The 23,413-nt window shown below is 40.8% G+C and overlaps 1 protein-coding gene across 1 annotated transcript in view; it reads right to left on the bottom strand.

The window, feature by feature from the left end:
* The window catches only part of LOC124788796 (BAI1-associated protein 3), a gene marked incomplete at its 5' end in the record, with an annotated part of 518,896 nt that overhangs the window by 118,211 nt on the left and 377,272 nt on the right, over positions 1 to 23,413 (bottom strand). The window contains one exon of the mRNA XM_047256078.1: positions 5,849 to 6,058. Within this exon, the coding sequence (XP_047112034.1) occupies positions 5,849 to 6,058 (210 nt within the window). The remainder of the gene's footprint in view (positions 1 to 5,848; positions 6,059 to 23,413) is intronic.

Genomic DNA, 23,413 nt, shown 5'->3' with positions numbered 1-23,413 from the left:
ACTCATACCGGAGAAATATGACATAAAATGGTTTCATTAGGTCCAAATGTGTCAGCGAAACAAAACAAATGCCTTCTCTATCGTGTGATGACCACACGATTCTCGTTGCGCGTCGACAGAACTGGCGGCTAGTCGCGATGCTCCCGGAGATATATGAGCCCAAATCTCGGAAACGGAGATCGATATCATTCTGATCTCAACTTTAAAAATAATTTCGATATGTTAGCTTCTTTTCATCGGCAATGATGTATGACCTAACGTGAACCATACGTAAAGTAGCCAGCGACCACATTTTTCACTGTACACAATTCAAGTTTTATGCAGTAGGTTACTTGTAAATTAAGTATCGGAATAACTGTGACGAATATCGGAAAAATAGAAACCTCATTATCAAGCTGTGATGTGAAACTGTAAGATACGCAAACATCAATTTTTTGTGCCTTTTACTTTCCTCACAATTGATAGAGAAGTAATATACAGCGAAAAAAACACGCAAAACCGGAAGAGATACTTTTCAATTTTTTAAAGTAAAAGGAGAATCTGTATCGAAAAACTAACTCTGGGAGCCGATGTAACTTTGTTGCATTAACATACAGTATTTTTTACAGCAAGAAAATCGGAATTCTTATTTTTCTCATGTATTTGAATCCGCCGCCGCCGACCGGAGCTTGGGAAACAGCGACGACTCATGTCGTGTTGCGGCCGTGTCGCAGTCTGCCAGGGTGGGAAAAGAGGAGGGGGCAGCGTCGCAGTCGCAGCCAACTGTCGCGTCTTGCACAACGTAACTTTATAGGGATTTATTTCTCCAAGATGATATTTCAAGATGCCTGGCATCCCATCTTCACATAATTTCATTTATTTACATGTCATGAGCATAGTTTCTTTACTAATGGTGTTGCAGGATTTTCCAATGTGATTTTTAAGCCAATTATCACAAAAAGTCATAGACAAATACAAACTGTTTATGACACACAAATAAATGAAAATGTGAAGATCGGGTGAATATAAACTTACATTCAACAGTGCTATTTTGGAGTCATAGTTGGTGGGCATGGCTTGTTGAGAAAGGGGTGTCATTCATATCAATCCATTACCATGTAAACATTAACACCACAGACCCACTAGTTCTGACTTTATGTGTTAGGAGCACTGTTGTCATGTCATGTGACAAAGTGGCCTACATGCTGAAATACGTATGTGAACCTGGCCCGCTGGTCACCAAAGTTTGCCCATGCCTAATGTAAAAGATGGGCTTAACACTTTGTTTATTATAAATTATGCTTAATTACAAAATTCTACTACAGAGACTGGGTACAATATGTTTGTCTATCCTCTTCTGGAGTACTCTGGGTGTGGGATGTGCCTCAGATAGGATTGAGGATGGATACTGAAAAAGCTCACAGAAGGACATCTCATTTTGTATTATCATGAGACTGGGGAGAGAGAGATACAGGTATGATATGCAAACCAGGCTGGCAGTCCTTATAAAAAAGGTGTGTTTCATTGTGGAAGGACCTTCTTGTGAAATTTCTATCACCATCTTTCTCCTCCAAATGCAAAAATATTTTGTTGCTGTCCACCTACAAAGAGAGGAGTGATCATCATATTAATAAGAGAACTCAGTGCTTACACAGAAAGATTTAAATGCTGATTTTTTTCCTGCATTCTTTTTTTGAGTGTGATGTTAGAGAAATAATTTGAAGGTGACTTGATGAACCCTCTGCCAGCACTTAATTGTAAATTACAGAGTAATCATGTAGATGTAGATGTACATACTAGTAAAACATTTTGAAGTAATAGACAGATTTTAAATGATGACACCAGTCACTGTAAAGACTGGCATTTCATGTTTTCATTAAATTAGTTAAAATTTTGTGGAACTAATTAACTTACAAGGTAAGTTTGGAAGTAACCACATTTTCAATTGCAGATTTTGACTCTGTACCTGTAGCTTCTGACCTTTGCTATTATACTTTGGTCAATCTCATGTTTATGCACAAGATGGCATACTTCATTAATTGATTAGCCATTAAGCCATTATTGAGGCTCAAGAAATTCCAAGACTCCTTGTAGAATATATCATTTTGAAACACGGAGGACCCTGTTTGATGGTCTCTGATCTGATCTTATTTATATTGTGAGATCACCCACATGATAACAATGGCCTACCACCCACAGACAAATGGCTTCACAGAACCCTTTAATAAGAAATTGGCAGACATGCTCTCAGTGTATGTTGATGTTGATAAGAGATATTGGACTACAATCAATACTGACGGTCATAACATTTGCATATATCAAAGTTAAGCACTATATGACACATTTCACATTGTTCTTTCTGCTCCACAGTCCCAATGCTGAAATGACAATGGATACACTGTTCCTAGTCAGCCAGATGACACTTAGGGTAACTACATGTCAGCACCAGGACGAAGAAGATAGGCAGCTGGTTTGTGTGTGGTCCATAGATGCCCAGGATAAGAGGTGCAAGGTCAATAGCGCCAAGTACTGGCGAGAGAGATACAACCTGGAAAACTTGGTATTAGTATCGGTGTGGAAAGGAGGACTTTTGGAAAAGTTACTAAAATGCTAGTTTGGGCTGTCACTTGTCACTTGTTGGACATCACAAACAGAGTCAAGGATTATGACCCTTTATCAAGAAGACAAAAGGGCAGAGAGATCATCAATGCCCTCTACATTAAGTCCTATTTCAGTCCTGAGGCACAGATTGATGATAGGGGCTCCCCATTTGACAATTTCTAGAAATTGTGTCACTGTTTCTTAAGGAGAGGAAGCACTGCTGTGAGCTGGGCCACATGCATTGTGAAATAGCTGTTAGAGTGATTGGCTGCTAAGCTGCATGTCACCAGCCCAAACCCTATCATTAGCAGATATTTGTTATTTAGTATTTATCATTTCTGGAATGTTCTCAAAATTTCTAATGTTTGCATACTCTGGAATATATAATGTTTGTACAAACAGAAGCACTCTCCACCCACAAGACAGTTCTGTTCTATCTGTATGCTGGTGTCCATAAGAAACCTGTTTTCGGTGTTAACTGCTGTAGATCAGTGATGACTCACCTTTTGGATTTGGTCTTGATTGTGATTACTATGTGACAATATTATGCAAATGAGTGTTGATTGCAGTAAAGTGTTGAAACTGTACTACACGAAACAGTTCCACATTGCCAGTTGCCTAGTAGTTAAGTAGTCATCATGCCCTATTACACAGAACACCCTGCAGCATTTATGGAAAAACTGCCTCAGCAGTAAATGAGACAAAATTTTTATATATAAAAACAAAGATGAGGTGACTTACCGAACAAAAGCGCTGGCAGGTCGATAGACACACAAACAAACACAAACATACACACAAAATTCAAGCTTTCGCAACAAACTGTTGCCTCATCAGGAAAGAGGGAAGGAGAGGGGAAGACAAAAGGAAGTGGGTTTTAAGGGAGAGGGTAAGGAGTCATTCCAATCCCGGGAGCGGAAAGACATTGCCAGTTGCCTAGTAGTTAAGTAGTCATCATGCCCTATTACACAGAACACCCTGCAGCATTTATGGAAAAACTGCCTCAGCAGTAAATGAGACAAAATTTTTATATATAAAAACAAAGATGAGATGACTTACCGAACAAAAGCGCTGGCAGGTCGATAGACACACAAACAAACACAAACATACACACAAAATTCAAGCTTTCGCTGCTTGTGTCTGTATGTGTGGATGGATATGTGCGTGTGTGCGAGTGTATACCTGTCCTTTTTTCCCCCTAAGGTAAGTCTTTCCGCTCCCGGGATTGGAATGACTCCTTACCCTCTCCCTTAAAACCCACTTCCTTTCGTCTTCCCCTCTCCTTCCCTCTTTCCTGATGAGGCAACAGTTTGTTGCGAAAGCTTGAATTTTGTGTGTATGTTTGTGTTTGTTTGTGTGTCTATCGACCTGCCAGCGCTTTTGTTCGGTAAGTCACCTCATCTTTGTTTTTATATATAATTTTTCCCACGTGGAATGTTTCCTTCCATTATATTGAGACAAAATTTTTAGATATACATATTCAACAAATGGGAAATAGGAGATACACTAGAGTAATCTAATGAAAAAACTAAATACACTCATGCATGCTGTAACATTTCACTCAAAATATAAACATCAGTGGCACAGAAAAAGATTATCAGAATAATAATAATATAAGAGAAATACAGGCTCCTGTAGACCAATACTTAAAAATCTCAATATACTGCCCCTGTCATTTTTATGTATTTACAAAACACCAATCTTCACAAAAGGAAGCACATTAAAGGAACAAAATATCTTCAAGCATAGCCCTGATTTTCACTTGTATTGCACTATGACACAGGTATAACCTATATGTCATTACAGTAAATAAAAAGATCTGATAAGGAGGAGTATATCACTGGCACCATGCCGTGTAATTATATACCATCCTATTTGAAACAGATACCAAATTTATATGTTTACATTGAAACTGAAACAGTAATTGCTTGATCACTGTTCCTATTATATTTCTGAGTTTTTGGAAAACCACAAAAATTAATGTTATTGATAGAACATTCTTAACCATATTTATTGCTTTCTATTATGTAAGTTAATGTTATTGATAAAACATTCTTAACCATATTTATTGCTCTCTATTATGTAAGTTGTTTTCATAATGTTTATAGTATACACCATGTATTGAATAACTGTTGCAAAAACATATTATGTATATCTATCTCATACAACTATCTCAAACTGCACTCTCCTATATTGTATGTATAAACTATATATCAAATAATGATTTAAGGCACCAATAAAGAAATAAAAATATAAATGTGAATATGTTATACAGTATGAAGCACTTTGTATAAACTCTGAAATAATTCTGAATTTACTTTATTGGTGTAAATTGATGCAATAGTCTGGAAGAAATTTCACTATCCAATCATTGTACAGGAGCACTAACTCAACTGCATCCATAACTTGTTTTTCTTTTTTTCTTTTTCATTTTTTTAATAAAAAATGTAAAACATGCTGATTAAGGTAATACTTTTTTGGGTGAACTCATTTGGGTGTAATGCCTTGTCATTTAAAACTGATGATTCAGTTAATGCACTGGGTACAAAGATGTAGGACAAAACTGAACAGCATGACTTACATTAAATGTAAATGTTGTATGATTAGGGCCTCCCGTTGGGTAGAGCATTCGCTGGGTGCAAGTCTTTCGATTTGACGCCACTTCGGCAACTTGCATGTTGATGGGGATAAAATGATGATAATTAGGACAACACAACACCCAGTCCCTGAGTGGAGAAAATTTCCGTCCCAGCCGGGAATCGAACCCCGGCCCTTAGGATTGACATTCTGTCACACTGACCACTCAGCTACTGGGGGTGGGCAGAATGACTTATGAACATGTCTTAGTAATACCAGTATAATAGAAAGGAGATTTTTATGCATGTTTGAAAACATAAAACAACTCATTCCTTGTCAGAAGCAATGCACCAGATATACTTTTCTTCCATAATAGAAATAGACATAAATAAAGTAAAAGATGGAAAAAGTTAATTATAAATGAACAAAATAGTAATAACAAACTTGAAATTTTCTTATCAAAGTGGAGAATCAGTATCAAACACATACAGTTTCCTAATCAGAGTATAATTGGTAAATGTAGTACCACTCTTGTCACACTTGTCACATGTAATATTAATCATTACCATAACTTATATGTACCATAAACTGTAACTCACATCTAAAGTGACATTAAGATGAAGAGAAAAATTTACACAAGCAAACAGAAAGCATTACTGAAGTAAAAATAGGAAAAGAGAACTGTTCATCTTGCCTTTGCAGCAACTCTGTTGATAACCTGCAGAGCACGAGCTTCAAGCTGTGTAATAGCTCCATCCAGCATATTATATAAAGCAGTACGCCACTGCTGGCTTCCTCCACTGCCTGCTTCAACTGCTTCTAATACAACTTCCGCCTGCAATTCAGTGCCAAGTGGGGCAAGCCATCGTCGAACATATTCAAGGTCATTTACAGTTACACACATCTGTAAAAAGCAAAACAAATCAGATACAGTAAAGAACCTGTTATATTACTTATTTAAGTCCAACATCACATCTGTGTGTGTGTGTGTGTGTGTGTGTGTGTGTGTGTGTGTGTGTGCGTGTGTGTCTTCTGCTTTTGGCAATTGGTAAGATAAAATTCTCTTTCTGGTTGTGCTGCTGTTAATATTTATTTCTGTATATCCTCTTTCATTAAATGTATAGCTGATGGTTAAGACAGGGCTGGAGGGATAATAGAAGACTAGTCCATGTTTCTTGCAATCCTTATATAATCGACAGATTTTTTTTCTTCTTTTGAAGAGAGGCTTCTTCAGACTTCTCCATATCTCATCATCTCCAGCTGTTTGTAACCAACTGCAATTACATTACCCCTAGATAATTTAATATTCTAAAATGTCTCAAAAACTATTCATTCATTCCATCAGTTTATTTCCTCTGCACGGAGACCACAACCATCCCAATTTTATAACACATACTATAACTTCTTCAGTTTATATATTCTCTCTTTTATATTTATTTATATTCTTACCACTTCTTATTGTTTCTACCACACAACTGTAAAAAGACTAGGTACCTTAAAGTAATGTTGGAATAACCATTTGTATATGTGGGGCACATTCTCTTCTCTGCTGGAGTACCTAAGGAGCAATTAACATCAATTGTTATTATTATAACAATTTATCAGAATAAATGGAATTTATTTTGTTCTTTTAATGGGGTCTTAGGAGGGTCAACAACCTAGTCATTCTGATTACTTTTTTCCACAATTTTTCATATATTATTCCAAGGTGATGATAGAATATGTGGTGTTGTACACTACTGGCACCACAACAGGCAGTCAACACCTACAAGTTGGCAATAACATATGTGATTGCCCTGCCAATGCACAGCCAGCTAATAGACAAACCCTCTGCTCAAGCATGAGTAGTGGCACCGAGCTTGCTTAAGAAGATGCCGCACTGATACCAGCCAGGCTAATTGTGGAACCTTAGCAGCAGTACTAGTATGCTTGCCCGTTATGTGCCTGTGTAATGGACTAGTGTGGAATACTATTTGGACTTTCAGAATAAAGTTAAGTAGACAACATCACATGCATATTATGTGTGTTTCTAATTATTTTGATCTCTGTTTCAGCACCCACCTATTCCTCAGCATCCATCCTTGGACCAAGCCAACATAATAGTTCCTAGCAATATATCATGGGTTTTACATTTTACGTTCCCTGTTTATTATTAGTAAATTCACAGTGACATTGTTTTGTTATTATTATCATCACTAATAAGTGTATTTATTTACAATGCACTTGATGTAGAGATATATGACATGATCATTTTGTAATGAGACATTGCTCACATGGAATAAAAATGATGATAAAATGAAATAAAACTGAAAAGGATACACAGAAATGAAGAATAGTATGAGCATTAATAAAAATGGGAAGAAGCTGCACAGGGAGACTGTATAAAAATACTGAGCGAGGTGGTGTAGTGGTTAGCACGCTGGATTTGCACAAGAGCGCTGCAATTCAAATCTCTGTCTAACCAGTCAGTTTTAGGTTTTGTAGTGCTTTAGGCAAAAATTGGGGTGGTTCCCTTTAAAAGAAAACAGCCAATTTCTGTTGCACTCTTTCCATCAATTTGAGCTTGTGCTCTAACAACCCCTTTGTTGACAGGACATTAAATCCTAATCTTCAATTTTTTCCTTGCACTATACAAAGTTATTGGCATTCTAAAATGAAGTAAAGCACAAACAATTGAAAGCCGTGTGTATTAGCAATGTGTTGTCACCTGCAAAAGTGCGCCATGGAAGAGCAGTACTGTGAACTTCCGACAGAGCCCGCCATGGGCAAGTTCCTACTTAAACCCTGCTGTGCTACACTCACGCTCAGTTATAATGTTACTACTGTTTGTACACATTTGCCTTATCTTGTTGTGTTCAGTGTATGTTACGATCATTGGCGCACATGCCACATTCTAAGAAAGTGCAGTAACATTCTTGGTTGTGTTGTGTGTCCAAGTTATAACACAAGTGACAAAGAGTGTGGGATCATTTCCTGCATGGTTTTCAGTTTCTGGTTGGTCCTCCACAGCATCTATGAAGTTTTTACACTGTCTGGTTTATCAGCAAGGGGTTCTTACTGCAGCATTGCAGCATCTCAGTCAACAGCAGGAGTAGTTGCTTGCTGACCAAACAGTTTGTGATGCAATCATTTGGTTGGCCCTCAATCATGAAGTTCGTGAGCAGGTCCTTCAATGTGAAAACCCCTCCCTCTCCAACATTCTAACTACTGCACAATTTTTTGAGGTTTTGAGTGATATAAGCCTCAAACTGAATGGTGTTGTGAGGTCGCAGAAGTTCAACCCGCTTCCTCCCGTCATTTGTCAGATGGTTCACAGGGGCGATATGGTGGCAGTGGTCTGCATGCAAGCAAAACATCACAGTGGCTGGCCCATCTCACAGTGGTAGCCATGGCCACAGCAGCAGCAAACCATGCCTGGTAATGAACAACAATGCAAGTGCCCCATGCTCCCTCTGGTCCGTTGTGTTTTGTCACTCATCATAGGTCCGATTGTCCTAAGTGGTGGGTCGTTTGGTGCCAGTGCAACAAAATTGGCCACATTGCTTCTGTGTGTAATGCAAAATTCCAACAGCCTACTGCAGACGCTGCCATGGATGTCAATTGTGTATTGGCAATCTCCGTTGCACCCAATAAGTTTTTTCTTGATGTCAAAGCTTATCATAAGGTTTTGCGCATGCAAGGTCAACAATTGTGCTGCCATGTCATTGCTCAACTTGCTGATGTACATGGACTTGGGTCCTCCTGTAGCACCAGTGCCATATATATTAGTCACATTCAATAAACAAAGCATTCTAATATTAGGTAGTTTCTCAGATTCAGTACCATATAAATCTGTGGTTCATCTGCTGACTTTTCTGGTGGTGATGAACAGACTGAAAATCTGTTTGGTTTGGAAACTTGTAATCTTCTTGGGTTTACTATTTCTGATGGAAGTTAGCCTCATCTCTGATCAAGTGCCTTATACACCACTCAACTATTTACGCTCTGAATTTTCCACTCTGTTTTCTACATGCTTGGGTTGTGCCAATAATTTCAAAGCCCACATCATCACGAAACCTTTGGTCAGACCCTGTTCCTTTTGGGCTTGCCTGGACCGATGGTGCTCTGTGACCACGAAAAGGCAGAGCTTGACAGCTCACAACCTATGGGGTCATCTAACCAATTGCATCCAGTGAATGGACTACCTCCTTAGTCATTGTAAAGAAGCCACTGGGAAAGTTAAGCCTTTGCAGCAATTTCAAAGTTTCTGTCAATGCTCACTCTATCACTGACACATAACCCTTGCTGTGCCCTGATGAACTTTTTTCCAAAATCAGTCTCTATACTGTGTATTTGCAGCTTCCCATTGATGCTGACTCAATGCCTCTTTGTTGTTAACACACCTTTGGCTTATATCAATGCTTAGGGTTAACATTTAGAACAGCCAGTGCCACAGCAATTTTTCAGAGGTTTCTCAGACAACTCATAAGGCTTGTGCCTGGCAGGGGCAACTATGTTGATGATACTGTGGTCTCTGACTCCTCCACTGCTGAATATCTCAGCAACTTACATATGCTCTTTCCAGTGTTACAGGCCACTGGGATAAAATGTGATTTGGAAAAGTGCCACTTCTTTCAGTCTTCTATTGTTTATCTTGGGTTTGAGGTTTCTAGCATTTGTATCAAACCCCTTTGTCAAAATGCCTCTGCTGTTGTGGCTCTTCTGCATCCTACATAGATTGAGGAACTCCAATTTTTTTTGGTAAGATTGTTTATTGCCATCAGTTTTTGCTGGGGAAGCATCGGTTGCACAACTGTTAATGCCTTGCAGCATAAGGAGACTTCTTTCCACTGGTCGTACACATGTGAAAAGGTGTTTTCCAAACTGAAGTCTATGTTATAATCTGCACCTTGCCTTGTAACCAACCGAGTGGGTTAACATTTAGTGTTAGCAAAAGATATGTCCCAGCATGGGCTGGAGGTGATGTTAGCTCTTAAATATTCTGGTGGCTCCAAGCAGCCTATTGCATATGCATCAAAGACACTTAATTCATCTCAGACTGGATACTCACAAATAGAGAAAGAAGCCCTCGCCATTGTTCATGCCTTAAAGAAGTTTCATGTGTTCCTGTATAGTGTAAAATTCCATCTCATCACAGATCGCAAGCCATTAGTTTTGCTGTTTAAACCTTCAGTGTCGTTGCCAGACAAAGCAGTGCATCACCTTCAATGTTGGGCACTGTTCCTCATACAGTACAACTAGGACATTCACTTCCACCCCATGGCTAAACAAGAGAATGCTGACATGCTCTCCCATCTTCTGGCCACTCAGGACCCAGTTTTTGATTGGGAGGAGTTACTGTTTCCATGTTGATGACTGCTCTCAACAAACTCTTGATGATTTTCCAATCACTAGTGTTCAGGTCGTGCAGGCTAGTGCTACTGATCTGATTTTATGGAATGTGATACAGTGTGTACAACATGTATGGCCTGAGGTGCCTCCATCAAGGGCATTGGACCACTCCATAACCATTATGTGATTTGGCATCATTTCTCCATCATTGATGGTGTTCTACTCCTTGATATGGACTATTCAGCTCCTCACATAGTGGTTCCCTCGGCTCTCCATTTGCAGGTCCTGCAATTGATGCACACTGATCACTGTGGTTGTCATGCTCTAAGGTATTGGCTCGCTGTCATGTTTTTTGGCCTGGTATAGATGGCAACATCACTTGTTTGGTTACGGCATGTTCTCAATGTACACCACAGCAAGTTGCACTGTGGGTAATGTTGTCTCCTTGGCCGCAACCTTTGCAGACTTGGGATTGTCTCCACATTGATTTCACCTGCCCTTTCATTAATGCATCCTGGCTAATGTAATTGATGCATTTTCTTGGTTCCCATATGTTGTTCATTGCCCATCAACTTGATCCTCTGCCACAGCGGCACTCCTGTCGAAAAGTTTCTCCTTTGAAGGACTTCCAGCAACATTGGTCTCTGATAGCAGCCCTCAGTTTGTGTTGCACAAGCTCGCCCACTTCTGCAATGCCTGCAGGATTTGCCACATTTTTGCCCAACCCTTCCACCCACAATTCAATGGTGAGGCCAAAAGGTTAATTAGAACATTCAAAATGCAAGTGAAAAAGTACATGACTCAGTCCCCATTCACATTGCCTTTGATCAGTTTCTGTCTTGCTATCGATTTACACCATTTGGCGACAACAGCCCCATCGAACTGCTCCAAAGACATCAACCGTGGACACTCCTGCATCCCCTGCGGCCCAGCCAGGGACACCGGCCCATGCAGCCATCATCCCATTTCTGGCCTGAGGTGGCTGTCTGGGCACATGGGTTTGTTCATTGCCTCCACTATCATCTTCCAATGCCACAGCTACCGTCTTTGTGACATCTTCCCCTGTGCACATCATTAAAACCAGCTGCACCTGCATGTGGATGACCAGACAATCTGGCTGGGACACTGACCACGGCACACCAGTCTGCATCACTCGACAGGTCACCTTATGTGGTTGGGGCCTTGCCACGATATACGAGGGGTCCCCTGTCACCGGTGGATGTACCTAGCACAGTTTCTCGAATACTGCTACCAGTACCAGTGCAGCTGCCATCCATACTCGTGCCATCTCCTCTGCCTCATCCATCAACTAAAAGGTCTCCAGCATCACTAGGCCCTGGACCTGATGTCGACATGGAACCAATGTCACCCATCCTACCATATGGGTCGATGTGAGGTGGTGGTCTGCAACAGTGCCCATGCCACAAGCACTTCCAACCACACACCTCGGTATCAGCATGTCATCTCAGTCAAAGCCTCACAATGGTAGATGCCATAGAAATCTTGTGAATCTGAGCTGTTGCCTAAGGGAAGAGGAATTAATAATGCACACATACTTGAAAGCAATGGGTATTAGCAGTGTGTTGTCACCTGTGAGAGTGCACTATGGAAAAGCAATACTGTGAATTTCCGATAGAGCCTGCCACATCTGAGTGCCTATTTAACCCCTGCCACACTACGCTTGTGCTCAGTTATCATGTTATTACTGATTGCACACATTTGCCTTATCTTACTGTGTTGAGTGTATGTTACTGTGATTGGCATATATGCCACAGTCTAATAAAGTTTACAAACATTCTTGGTTGCATTGTGTGTCCAAGTTACAACATAAAATGGAAACATCTGATCTTCACTTCTGCTTTTACCCACATATTTTGCTCCTTAATTGTTTATGTATTATTTTCCATAACGTTGTTGTTGCACCTACTATATTACAGAAAAGATGTGACACACTCCTGTTTTTGCATTTATTTTTTACTATAATCACAGCAACTTTAACCAATATACATAGTAAGATATGTTTTCATGCGTGCGTTATGCAAATGACAACATTACCTCAGTAAAATCTATAACAGCCACCATCAGAGGTTGTGCGCAAGTAAGCAACCTATGCTTTTAGTTAATAAATATTTTTCTTTGTAATTATTACCTTTTTGATATTTTGTAGTCATGATGATAATGGCTAATCAGACCATTTCTGAAGTTGTGTAGTTTTAGCTACCACAATTAACATACAGAAATGTAGCTGATTGGCAACGTTAGTTGTAAAGTGTGATGGACCATACTGAAAAACGTTTATGAGCAAAGTAATTATGAAACAGAATTGTGATGGAAACTTCATTAAGATGACTCTTATGGCATAAAAATTGATTTTTGCTGTCTATAATGTAGGAAAAGGTACAATCCTATGTACCAGGTAGAAGACAGATTAAGTTGCAGACAGGCACAATTAAAATACACTTATGCAAAGCTTTCAGACACAGCCTTCATCAGCAAAAGAGAAACACACACCATTCATACACACAAGGGAGCATACCTCACACACACAACTGCCAACTCTGGCAGCTCAGGCCAGAATGCAACTATCACATGGGATTGGAGCAGCACTATCTCATGTCATTTTCCCTCACACCTCCAATCCTTGCCCCACTCCCAAGAACCAGTCACAAAGGAGTGCCCCCTTTGTCACCCAGTACCATCATCCTACCCAAGATTTTTCCCACCCCTCCTAAAGTGGTGTTCTGTCACCCAGCCAACCTCTACAACATCCTAGTCCATCCCATTGTCACTCCCAACACTAACTCCTTACCACTAGGGTCATATCCCTGTGGAATACGCAGGTGCAAGACCTCCCCAATCCGGCCAACCACTACTTCTTATTCCAGTCCTGTCACAGGTTTATCCTAGCACATCAAGGGCCAGGCCATCTGTGAAAGCAACCATATCATTTATCAGCTATGCTGCAATCATTGCACAGCTTTTAATATTGGTATGACTACCAACCAGCTTCCCACCAGGATGAACAGCCACAACCAAATTGAGGCCAACAGCAAAACAGACCACCCTGTGGCACAATATGCAGCTGAACATTACATGCTTGGTTTCAATGGCTGCTTCACTACCTGAACCATCTGAATCCTCTCAGTCACCACCAGCTTTCCTGAACTGAGCAAATGGGAGTTATCCTTACACCTCATTTCGCACTCCCATAATTATCCTGGCCTCAAACTATGGTAACATACTGTCCCCACACCCTCCACTTGACAGCTTCCACCACCCCTCTGTCCTATCATCTCCTCCCTCCCCATTCTTGTCTCTCACCCTCTTTGTTTACCACCCTCTGCCAATGTACCCACCCATCTTTCCCTACTCCTCTTTTCCCCACCTTCCTGCTCTGCTCCACAAACTCCTGATGCTGCGCTTGTGGCATTCCAATACCTGCTCCACCAGACAGCATGTCCCCCCCCCCCCCCCCCCCACAACCTGTACAGTACTATCCCTCCTCCTTCCTTGCACCCTCCAGATTGCTGCTTCCATCCCATGTGATAGTTGCAGTCTGGCCTGAGATGCCAGAGATGGTGGCCATGTGTGTGTGAGGTGTGCTTGCTGGTGTATATGAAGGATATGTGTTTCTCTTTTGCTGATGAAGGCTATGGCCAAAAGCTTTCTGCAAGTCTCTTTTAATTGTGCCTTTCTGCAACTTAACATGTCTTCTTTATACTAAGTAGCAATCTATATTTTCCTACATTGTTGGCATTTTTACCTGGAGTTTCGATTGTTTGAGTTTTACACTCTGACTGGGGATCATGGCTTTATACAGATTAATAACCTGTGTTAAGTCATGTTCAACCTCAATGCCTCCTCATTTCAGAAATCTATCAGTTAATAATCAAAATTTATTAATAATGCTGTGATCAAGCTTTTTTCTCCTCTCTTCACTGAAATTGCTTAAATAACTCTACTGCATTAAGGAAGACCGTACGAACAGTTACTCCCTTTCAGGCACTCAGTTGTTGTCTTGCAGTTAAGTGTTCTGATATTTCATCATTACTCTTTTCACAAACTAGTATGAATGTGCATCACACAAACGAGAATAACATGGGATGATATACAGAGGGCCATAATTAGAAAATTAGAACCTAAGTTGTAAGTGTCATTCTTATCTACAAACATGATTGTACGTGTTTGATTTCTGGCCTGTGATATTTGAATACTGTTGGTGATTCAAGTTTTTTTATAAGTTCCATTGCTTCCCTTGAGTTGTTGTGCAGTGATGTGGATCCAGTAGAGCACATCTGATAAAATGGTACAGCTGGTACCAAGATGTGATTACCAGCCACTGTTGGCCAAGCTAGTGGAAGCCTTGAAAAATCATTTGGAAAGAAATGTGTGCTGTGTACTGCTCTATTTAATGATGCTGCAATAGGTTTCTTTACATAGGAAAATCCAGTAATAGTGCCGCAGTTTAATTCTTGTACCACTGCAAGGAGGACTGATATACATATTAGTGTCAGTGGTGTTGAAAAACCACTGAAATTGCTAAAATCAAACTAAGCTCTAGGGCCCAATGAAATCCCTACTAATACTAAATTTGTGGCTAAGTTAGTCCCTATTTTACCCAATATCCTTGACATCCACTTGTTGTAGAATCTGAGATCATATTCTGAGCTCAAATGTAATGAGATCTATCTGACAAAATGACCTCCTCTATGTCAACCAGCATGGATTCCAAAATCATCTATTGTGTGAAGCACAACTCTCACATTACATCCTGAAAGCCATGGATCAAGGCAGTCGAGTAGATACAATATTTCTTGATTGTCAAAAAGCATTTGATACCATACCACATCTATCCTTATTATTGAAAATACAATTGTATTATATACAAGCAAAATTTCTGACTCAATGGAGTATTTCTTGGTAGGGATGACAGAGCATGTTATCTTGGATGGAGAGCCAGGTGTGCCACAGGGAAGTGTGTTGGGGCCCTTGCTGTTCATATTGTATATTAATGACTTTGCACAGGATCCTGTTATCTGTAATGAAGTACTGTCTGAATAAAGCTGCACCAATATCCATTCACATTTTAATAAGATTTCAAAGTGATGCAAAAATTGGCAGCATTGAATGAAAGTTCAGAAATGTAAAATTAGGCACATCAGATAATGAAAAACATAGTATCCTACAGCTACAACATCAGTGAATTGCAACTGGTATTGCTCAACTCATACAGATACCTTGCTGTAACAGTTCGTACAGATATGAAATGGAAAGATCACATAGGCTCAGTTGCAGGTAAAACAGGTGGCAGACCAGACAAGGCAACATGAATGGTCAAGGGTTTATTTGGCCATGAAGATGTTCCTCTGAGAATTTTGACACAAATTAGACTAATTACAGCAAGAACAGAGGCATTTAAACTATCATTCTTACCACAATCCATACATGAATGGAACAGGAAGAAGCTGTGATAACCAGTGCAATGGGAAGTACTTTCTACCATGCACTTCACAGTGGTTTGCAGAGTACAAATATTGATATAGATGTATTGAAATTATTGAAAAAAAGGTACTTGTTCAGTTACATTGAAGTTCTTAAGTTGATAAGAGCTTGAGAATGCTCAGTTGTATACCTCTTGTATCTGCTGTTATGCTTAATAAGCATGACAGTTGTGATATGGTGGTGGAAATTATTGCTAATTGAACAATCTTATTGGCTATTGAAGACAGCAAGAGGAAGGAGCAAAGTACCAGATTCAAATCAGAATGAAGAATCAGATTCCATAATGAAATACAGACACATGGTGTTGTTAATTTGATCTAGAAAACTGAAGATTGAAGTTACTATATAATGAAAAGGATAGTTGCACTCACCATACAGCTAAGATCCTGCGTCACAAAAAGGCACAACAAAAAGATTATCACACAATTAGCTTTCAGCCAACAAGGCCTTTGTCAAAATTAGACAACATGTGTGTGCGCGCACACACACACACACACACACACACAAACACACACACACACACACACAAACACACGACCACAGTCTCTGGCCGCTGCAGCCAGACTCCAGACTGAAGTAAGAGTTTACACAATCATAATGGACTCTTCACAGTGGTGTCTATTAACCCAGAACTTCAGTCTACAGTCATGAGAGGGGAATGTTAAGAAGAAGAAGTGTGAAGTTGTGCATGAGCGCTAAATGTACAATTCTGGAAGAAAGAGGGGGAAGTGTGGTTAAAAGAAGAAAGTTGCACAAAACCAGAATATAAATGGAGAGAAATACCACATTGAGGATAGCTAAAGTTATTAATTTATGAAAATGATTTCTTTGAGAAGTGCAAATGACCTCTTTCTGTGCTATGGCAATGAGATACACATGGGCAGAGTAGTGAGCAATTGTTGTTGCACTCAGTTAAGCGATCCAAAATTGTGTCAGTTTGAAAATTATTGATCCAAAACAAGAGAAAAATTATCATTTGAAGTTGTAATTTTATGGATGAAATTGTCTTCTAGATTTTCCAAGAGGAGCCTCAATGAGTAAACCAAGCTTAGTAAAGCTAGCTCTAATAGGTAAAGGTTTGCTCTCAATATACTGCAAGAAAAGAAATGGGTTGACGGAAGGAAGGAAGAAAAGACATGATTACTGTTGGATTATGAGTTATCTAAAAGCAGTATTATTTGTATAAAATGAATAGAGAAGACACACAACAACTTTTTTCTAGTACATGATGTACCTTGAGTGTATGCAGTGCAGTTGTGAAGAAGATGAAAAGAAAAAGAGAGATGACTGGGATAAATTATGAATCAGAACTGCTGGAGAGTATTTCCCTACATGGAAATGACAACAGACATGGTAAAGTAGGAACTGACAACAGACATGGTAAAGTACACTATCCTAGCTTGTGGAACTAGCTTCTGTCCTCAGGAAGGAGAGAAGTGCATGTTGGGAAGTTAAAAAGGAAGGACAGTCCACACAGACCCCAGGGTGAGAGCAGCCCACCTGTTGTGAGGACTCACTGAACTCACCTAAAAAGGAAATAGCAAGGAGCTACTGACTATTTTATTGTATCACTTTGAGAATTTTTAGTTAGTGACAGAGAAATATGTAAACATAGGTCATGCCTGAAGAGGGAAAATAGTTTAGTTTGTGCATGGAAAGTTTCAATACCAAATATGGACTCTTTTTTAAAAATCTTTTATTGATTTCCATTTAGATTCTAAGAGTACAAGACAGATGGTAACGCATAAAAACATCAGTGTGTCCTCCAACATTGAACTGTAAGTTTTACAAATCCCAAACTAGATTTATATACAATAATATTATGAAAAGGCAAGCTGCTACTCACCATGTAGTGGAGATCCAGTCATGTGTGTGTGTGTGTGTGTGTGTGTGTGTGTGTGTGTGTGTACTATTTTTGATGAAGGCCTTACTGGCTGAAAGCTTCATTTGTGACAGTATTTTTGCTGTGCCTATCTGAGACTCAGCATCTCCACTATATGGTGAGTAGCAACTTGCTTTTTCATAGTATTGTTACATTCCATCCTGGATTTTTCACTGTTAGACTTAAATAAAAATTTGTATGTTCCTTGGTAGAATGTAGATTGCTTAAAAGGACCCATCCCCCAGGAATATTCTAGAAATCACCAATTTTGTTCTGTAGGAAAATCCATTAATGGAAAGTCAAATAAAAAATTAAATTCTAAGCAACAACATGGATCAACTGGAGTGGAATTAGTGGATGCTGAGTTTGCACTTAATAACACTATCAGATGTGCTGATGTTTTTGCATTACTTAAAATTTTAAAACAGAATATGATTGCCAAAACAATCTTTTGCTAAAGAAGGACAAGTTTATTCATATAACACAATAAATTTTTTAATCACCATAAACAAACAACAACAATAACAATGACAAGGATCAGTCTAGTTAAGACTGTTCTGTCTTCAAGGATCTTGAAATTGGTCTTTGCATCTATTCTGTGGTCTTCTACCCTACATTTATTAGTTATTATTGTAGTCTTCAATCTGCAGACTGGTTTGATGCAGCTCTTCACTCTAGTCTACACTGTGCAAGCCTCTTCTTCTCTAAATAACCACAGCAATTTACATCCATTTGAACCTGCATTCTGTATTCATTTCTTGCTCTCCCTCTGCAATTTTTACCCCCCCCCCCCCCCCCCCGCCTCCCCTCCCCACATTTCCCTCTGATACTAAATTGATCAGTCCCTGACTCACACAGTGTGTCCTATCAACTGATCTCTTATTTTAATCCAGTTACACCACAAATTTCTATCCATATAATATTCAGCATTTTTCTTTAGCTCTGCATTTCAAAAGTACAGACAGAATGACACCAGGGATAGTCTACAACCCTGACTCACTCCCTTCTTATCCACGTCTCTCCTTTCATGTCCTCCAGCAGTTAAAACTGCAGTCTTGCTTCTGTACAAGTTGCAAATAATCTTTCAAAATCTGTATTTTATCGGTGGTACCTTCAAAATTTCATACAATGTAATCCAGTCAACAATATAATAACTTTCTCTAAATCTACATACATTAAAAATGTAGGTTTGCCTTTCTTTGACCTACACATGTTCCTCCATTTCTTCCAAACACAGACTGATTTCAATGGCAGCTTCTACCAGTTTTTCAATTCTTCTGTAAATAACTCATGCCATTATTTTGCAACTATGACTTATTAAACTGACAGTTTGTTAGTATTCATACCTGTCAGCACCTGATTTCTTTGAAGTTGGAATTATTATATTATACTTGAAGTCTGAGAATATTTTCCCTCTCTCATATTTCTTGCACACGGGGTGGAATAGTTCTACTCATTCATCTTCTATTGCATTCCTCTACCTTATTTCAGGTAAGTACTGCCTAATGTTCCCCCTCTACCTCTCAACAACCTGTGGTTACTTCATTTTATTGAGAATATATCTCTTTAGTTTGTAACCTTTTTGAAATTTGTTCAGGTTTAATGCACAATACATAAAACATAAATTTAGATCTGAGTACACATCTTCCTCTGGAAATATCTTATATATGGTTTCAAAATCTCTCTCTTAACCATTGTATAATCTATCCAAAATCTTCCAGAATCTCCTGGCCTCTTCCACATATACAACCTTCCTGCATTCTTGAACATAGTGCTACTGATGATTAAATTATGTTCTGTGAAAAATTCTATAAGTGGACTTCCTCTTTCATTCCTTCCTCAGTCTCCTTCTATTTTTCCTGTTCTTTCTTTCTCTATTATTAAATTACAGTCCCCCATCACAACTAAATTTTCGTCTCCCTTAAGTATATTTTATCTCATCACTAGAAAACAGGCAAACATCAACATACTGCTACAATAGTTTACTGTTGAACATCTACGACCAGTAAAAACCTAACCATACAGTCCACAGATCTTGAAGAATAAAAGGTGCATATGGAACATACAGTGTCATTGTTTTAACACATGGCCTAATTGTGTTACACTTATTTCACAGTTAAGTTGATGCATTGTTGTTGATCTAATCAACATAGGTTTCTTGACTAAAACTTGGCCGTGGACTGACTGTCTTGGGACCAAAAATTGGGCCCTTATATATCATCACAATAATAGGCACTGAAACTACACATTGTTCAATGTTTAATTTACATGTGTGTGTGTGTGTGTGTGTGTGTGTGTGTGTGTGTGTGTGTGTGTTTGTGTGGTTTGAGGTTTTCAGGTGCTAAACAGCGTGGTCATCAGCGCCCAAACGCATAGAAACAGGGAAACATGCGGTGAAGGGACGAAGATGGACAGTGAACAATGAGAATGGCTAAAAGACACAGACTTGACGCAGTTCCAAAACCTCACATACAGAGGCAAAACAAGAGGGGAGAAACGCACTAAAAAAGGAAAGAAAACACAAGGAAAAGAGAACAGAAATCAAAGTGAAACAAGTAGATAATCATGACTGGCGGACCTCTTACCTAAAACCTGGGTGAGCCAGTCACCCAGCAGCGTATTAAAATCCTCTCCCTAAAATCGGAGGCAACAAATTGGACAGGACAAAGACCTTAACCACAGTCGTTGCATCGTCTTACAAAATAGAGGGCAAATCTGGTGGCAAGGAAACCACCGCCCTCTGGTCAGAGAATAAAAGACAGTCAAATAAAATGTGGTGGACAGTAATCTGGACGCCACAAGCACTGCAGATTGGGGGGGTCCTCCCGTCGGAGTAAAAAACCATGCTTTAAGGGACTGTGCCCGATGCGGAGGCGAGTGAGGAGAACCTCATCCCACCTGCAGGACTGGTAGGATGTACGCCATGGCTGCATGGTGGCCTTGACCAGACACAGCTTGTTTTCACCGACTGCCAGCCACTCCTCTTCCCATTGACGCATAGCACAAAAATGCAAAAGGGAGGTAACAGCATGGAAGGGGACAGCACATTCAAACATTCAACAACGTGAGGGAGGGAACTTGCATCTTTGGCAGCCACATCCGCCAGTTCGTTTCCCTTAATATCCACGTGCCCCAGCACCCAGCAGAAAGAAACCTCCTTCCCCTGCCATTGCAGGTGGAGTAGGGCATCATGGATGTTCTGGACGACCGTATCCGCTGGGTACAAGTGTTGGATGGTCTGAAGGGCACTCAGGGAGTCGGAACAGATGAGAAACTTAACACTGGGAACATATCTCATCTGCTCCAATGCCCGCAAGATCGCAAACAATTAAGCATCAAAGATGGTAAACGCTGCAGGAAGCCGTAACTTGACAACTCGATCAGGGAAAACAACAGCACAACCAACAGGATCCCCCTGTTTAGATCCATCCATAAATACTGGTACATGGTTGGGATGCTGGTTTAAAATATCCTAAAATAAGGAGGTAAAAACAAATGCAGGAGTCCAGCTCCTCCAGTACTCTGACAAGTCTAAAAGGACACTGGGCCTCTGGAGCAACCAGGGAGGTAGGCGGGTAAAACCCTGGAGTTGGGGTGCCACACACTCCACACCAAGGGACTCAAGCAAATGCTTGGCACGAATTCCAAATGGTCTCATTGCCCTGGGACGACTGGAAAAGAGATGTTCCATAGGTGGTCGGGCAACAGTAGGGTACGCAGGGGAAGTAGGACAGGCAAGGAATTGACACACCAGTTGCACCATGAGGAGTTTCTGTCAGATGGCGAGGGGCAGTTCCCCTGCCTCAGCACACAGGCTGGGGATGGGACTGGTACGGAAGGCACCAGTGGCCAGCCTGAGACCCTCATGGTATACTGTGTCAAGAATCTTCAGATACGAAGGCCTCACTGACCCTTACATGGTGCATCCATAGTCAAGACGCGATCGGACGAAAGCCCTATAAAACTGCAGCAGACACGCCCGATCTGCTCCCCAGGACCGATGGCTCAGATACTTCAAAATATTCAGTGCCTTCAGGGCCCGTACCTTGAGGTCTTTAAGGTGTGGCAACCACGACAACTTGGAATCAAAAGTGAGCCCCAGGAACATCACAGTGTCGCTAAAAGGAATAATGGTGTTCCTCAGACGCAATTAGGACTCCAGATAGTGGACATGATACTGTTAATGGCGACGGCAAAGAGGGTGACACTTAAAACGCTTCCCTGAGGAACACCATTCTCCTGCACGTACAAATCAGATAGCACATTACCAACCCAATATCGAAAGAGGCAGTGGGAAAGAAAGGACCAAATGAAGATGGGGAGATGGCCACGAAAGCCCCACTGATGGATGTGATTGAGGATAAGGTGGTGCCAAGTAGTGTCATACGCCTTATTAATGTCAAAGAAAACACCTAGACAATGCTGGTTACGTAGGAAGGCCTGCTGGATGGCCGCCTCAAGCAGGGTCAAGTTGTCTATAGTTGAACGACATCTCCGAAAGCCACACTGAGAGTGGCTAAGGAGCTGCCTGGTCTCGAGCAGCCGAACCAGGCGACGGTTGACCATGTGTTCCAACGTCTTCCCAACACAGCTCATCAAAGCAATACTCTGATAATTACTGGGATGCATTCAGTCCTTCTCCAGTTTGAGGAGGGCAATCAAAATTGCCTCCCTCCACGAATCAGGGAATGTGCCGGATAACCATATCATATTAAAACAATTCAGGAGAACTTCCTTGGATGGCAACAACAAGTGCTGCAGCATGCTGTACCGGATTTGATCAGGACCGGGTGCAGTATCATGAGCCACAGACAGAGCCGAATCCAGTTCCCACATTGTGAAGGGGCAGTTTTAGGGTTCAGAATTTGTAGATCGGAAGTACAAGTGACCCCTCTCAATGGCAGTGGGGTAGTGGCAGAAATCTGGATTACAGTTAATAGTGACGGTAGATTCCGCAAAATGCATGGCCAGTGTCTGGGCAATGACTCTCGGTGCCGTGAGGAGACATCCCTGATGCAGCAATGCTGTGACAGGTAGTTGGCTGTGTTTCCTGGAAATCCTCCTGATGGCTTCCCTACTTTTGTAGAACTATGGAGCGAGAGATGGAGTTCAAGAACAAATGCCATGACTGTTGTTTGCTCTCTTTAATCACCCGCCGTGCCATGGCCCTTGCCACCCAAAAGGCCACAAGATTGTCAGCTGAGGGACGGCACTTGAAGCGGCGCAGAGCTGTACGATGGGCTCGGATGGCTGAGTGGCACTCAGTGGTCCACCAAGGGACAGGACGCCTCTTGGGATGATCGGAGGACCGTGGGATTGACAATTCAGCAGCATGGGAGATCATGGATGTAACATGGTTGACCCATTTGTGGACGCTGGCACGGTGTTCCAAAACAGCCAGACAGCTGAAAAGTGTCCAGTCAGCTTTGCAGAGGTGCAACTGGGGCGGCACTGAGAATGCCACAGCCTCATCCAGGAGGCAATTCCAAAGAGGAAAGTGGTCACTAGAATGGAGGTCAGCAGCAACCTCCCACAGAGCAGAAT

The sequence above is a fragment of the Schistocerca piceifrons genome, chromosome 3 (genome assembly GCF_021461385.2).
Source record: "Schistocerca piceifrons isolate TAMUIC-IGC-003096 chromosome 3, iqSchPice1.1, whole genome shotgun sequence".
Taxonomy (NCBI): Eukaryota; Metazoa; Arthropoda; class Insecta; order Orthoptera; family Acrididae; genus Schistocerca; species Schistocerca piceifrons.
The sequence above is the reverse complement of the archived record's forward strand: the minus strand, read 5'-3'. Positions and strand labels throughout refer to the sequence as shown.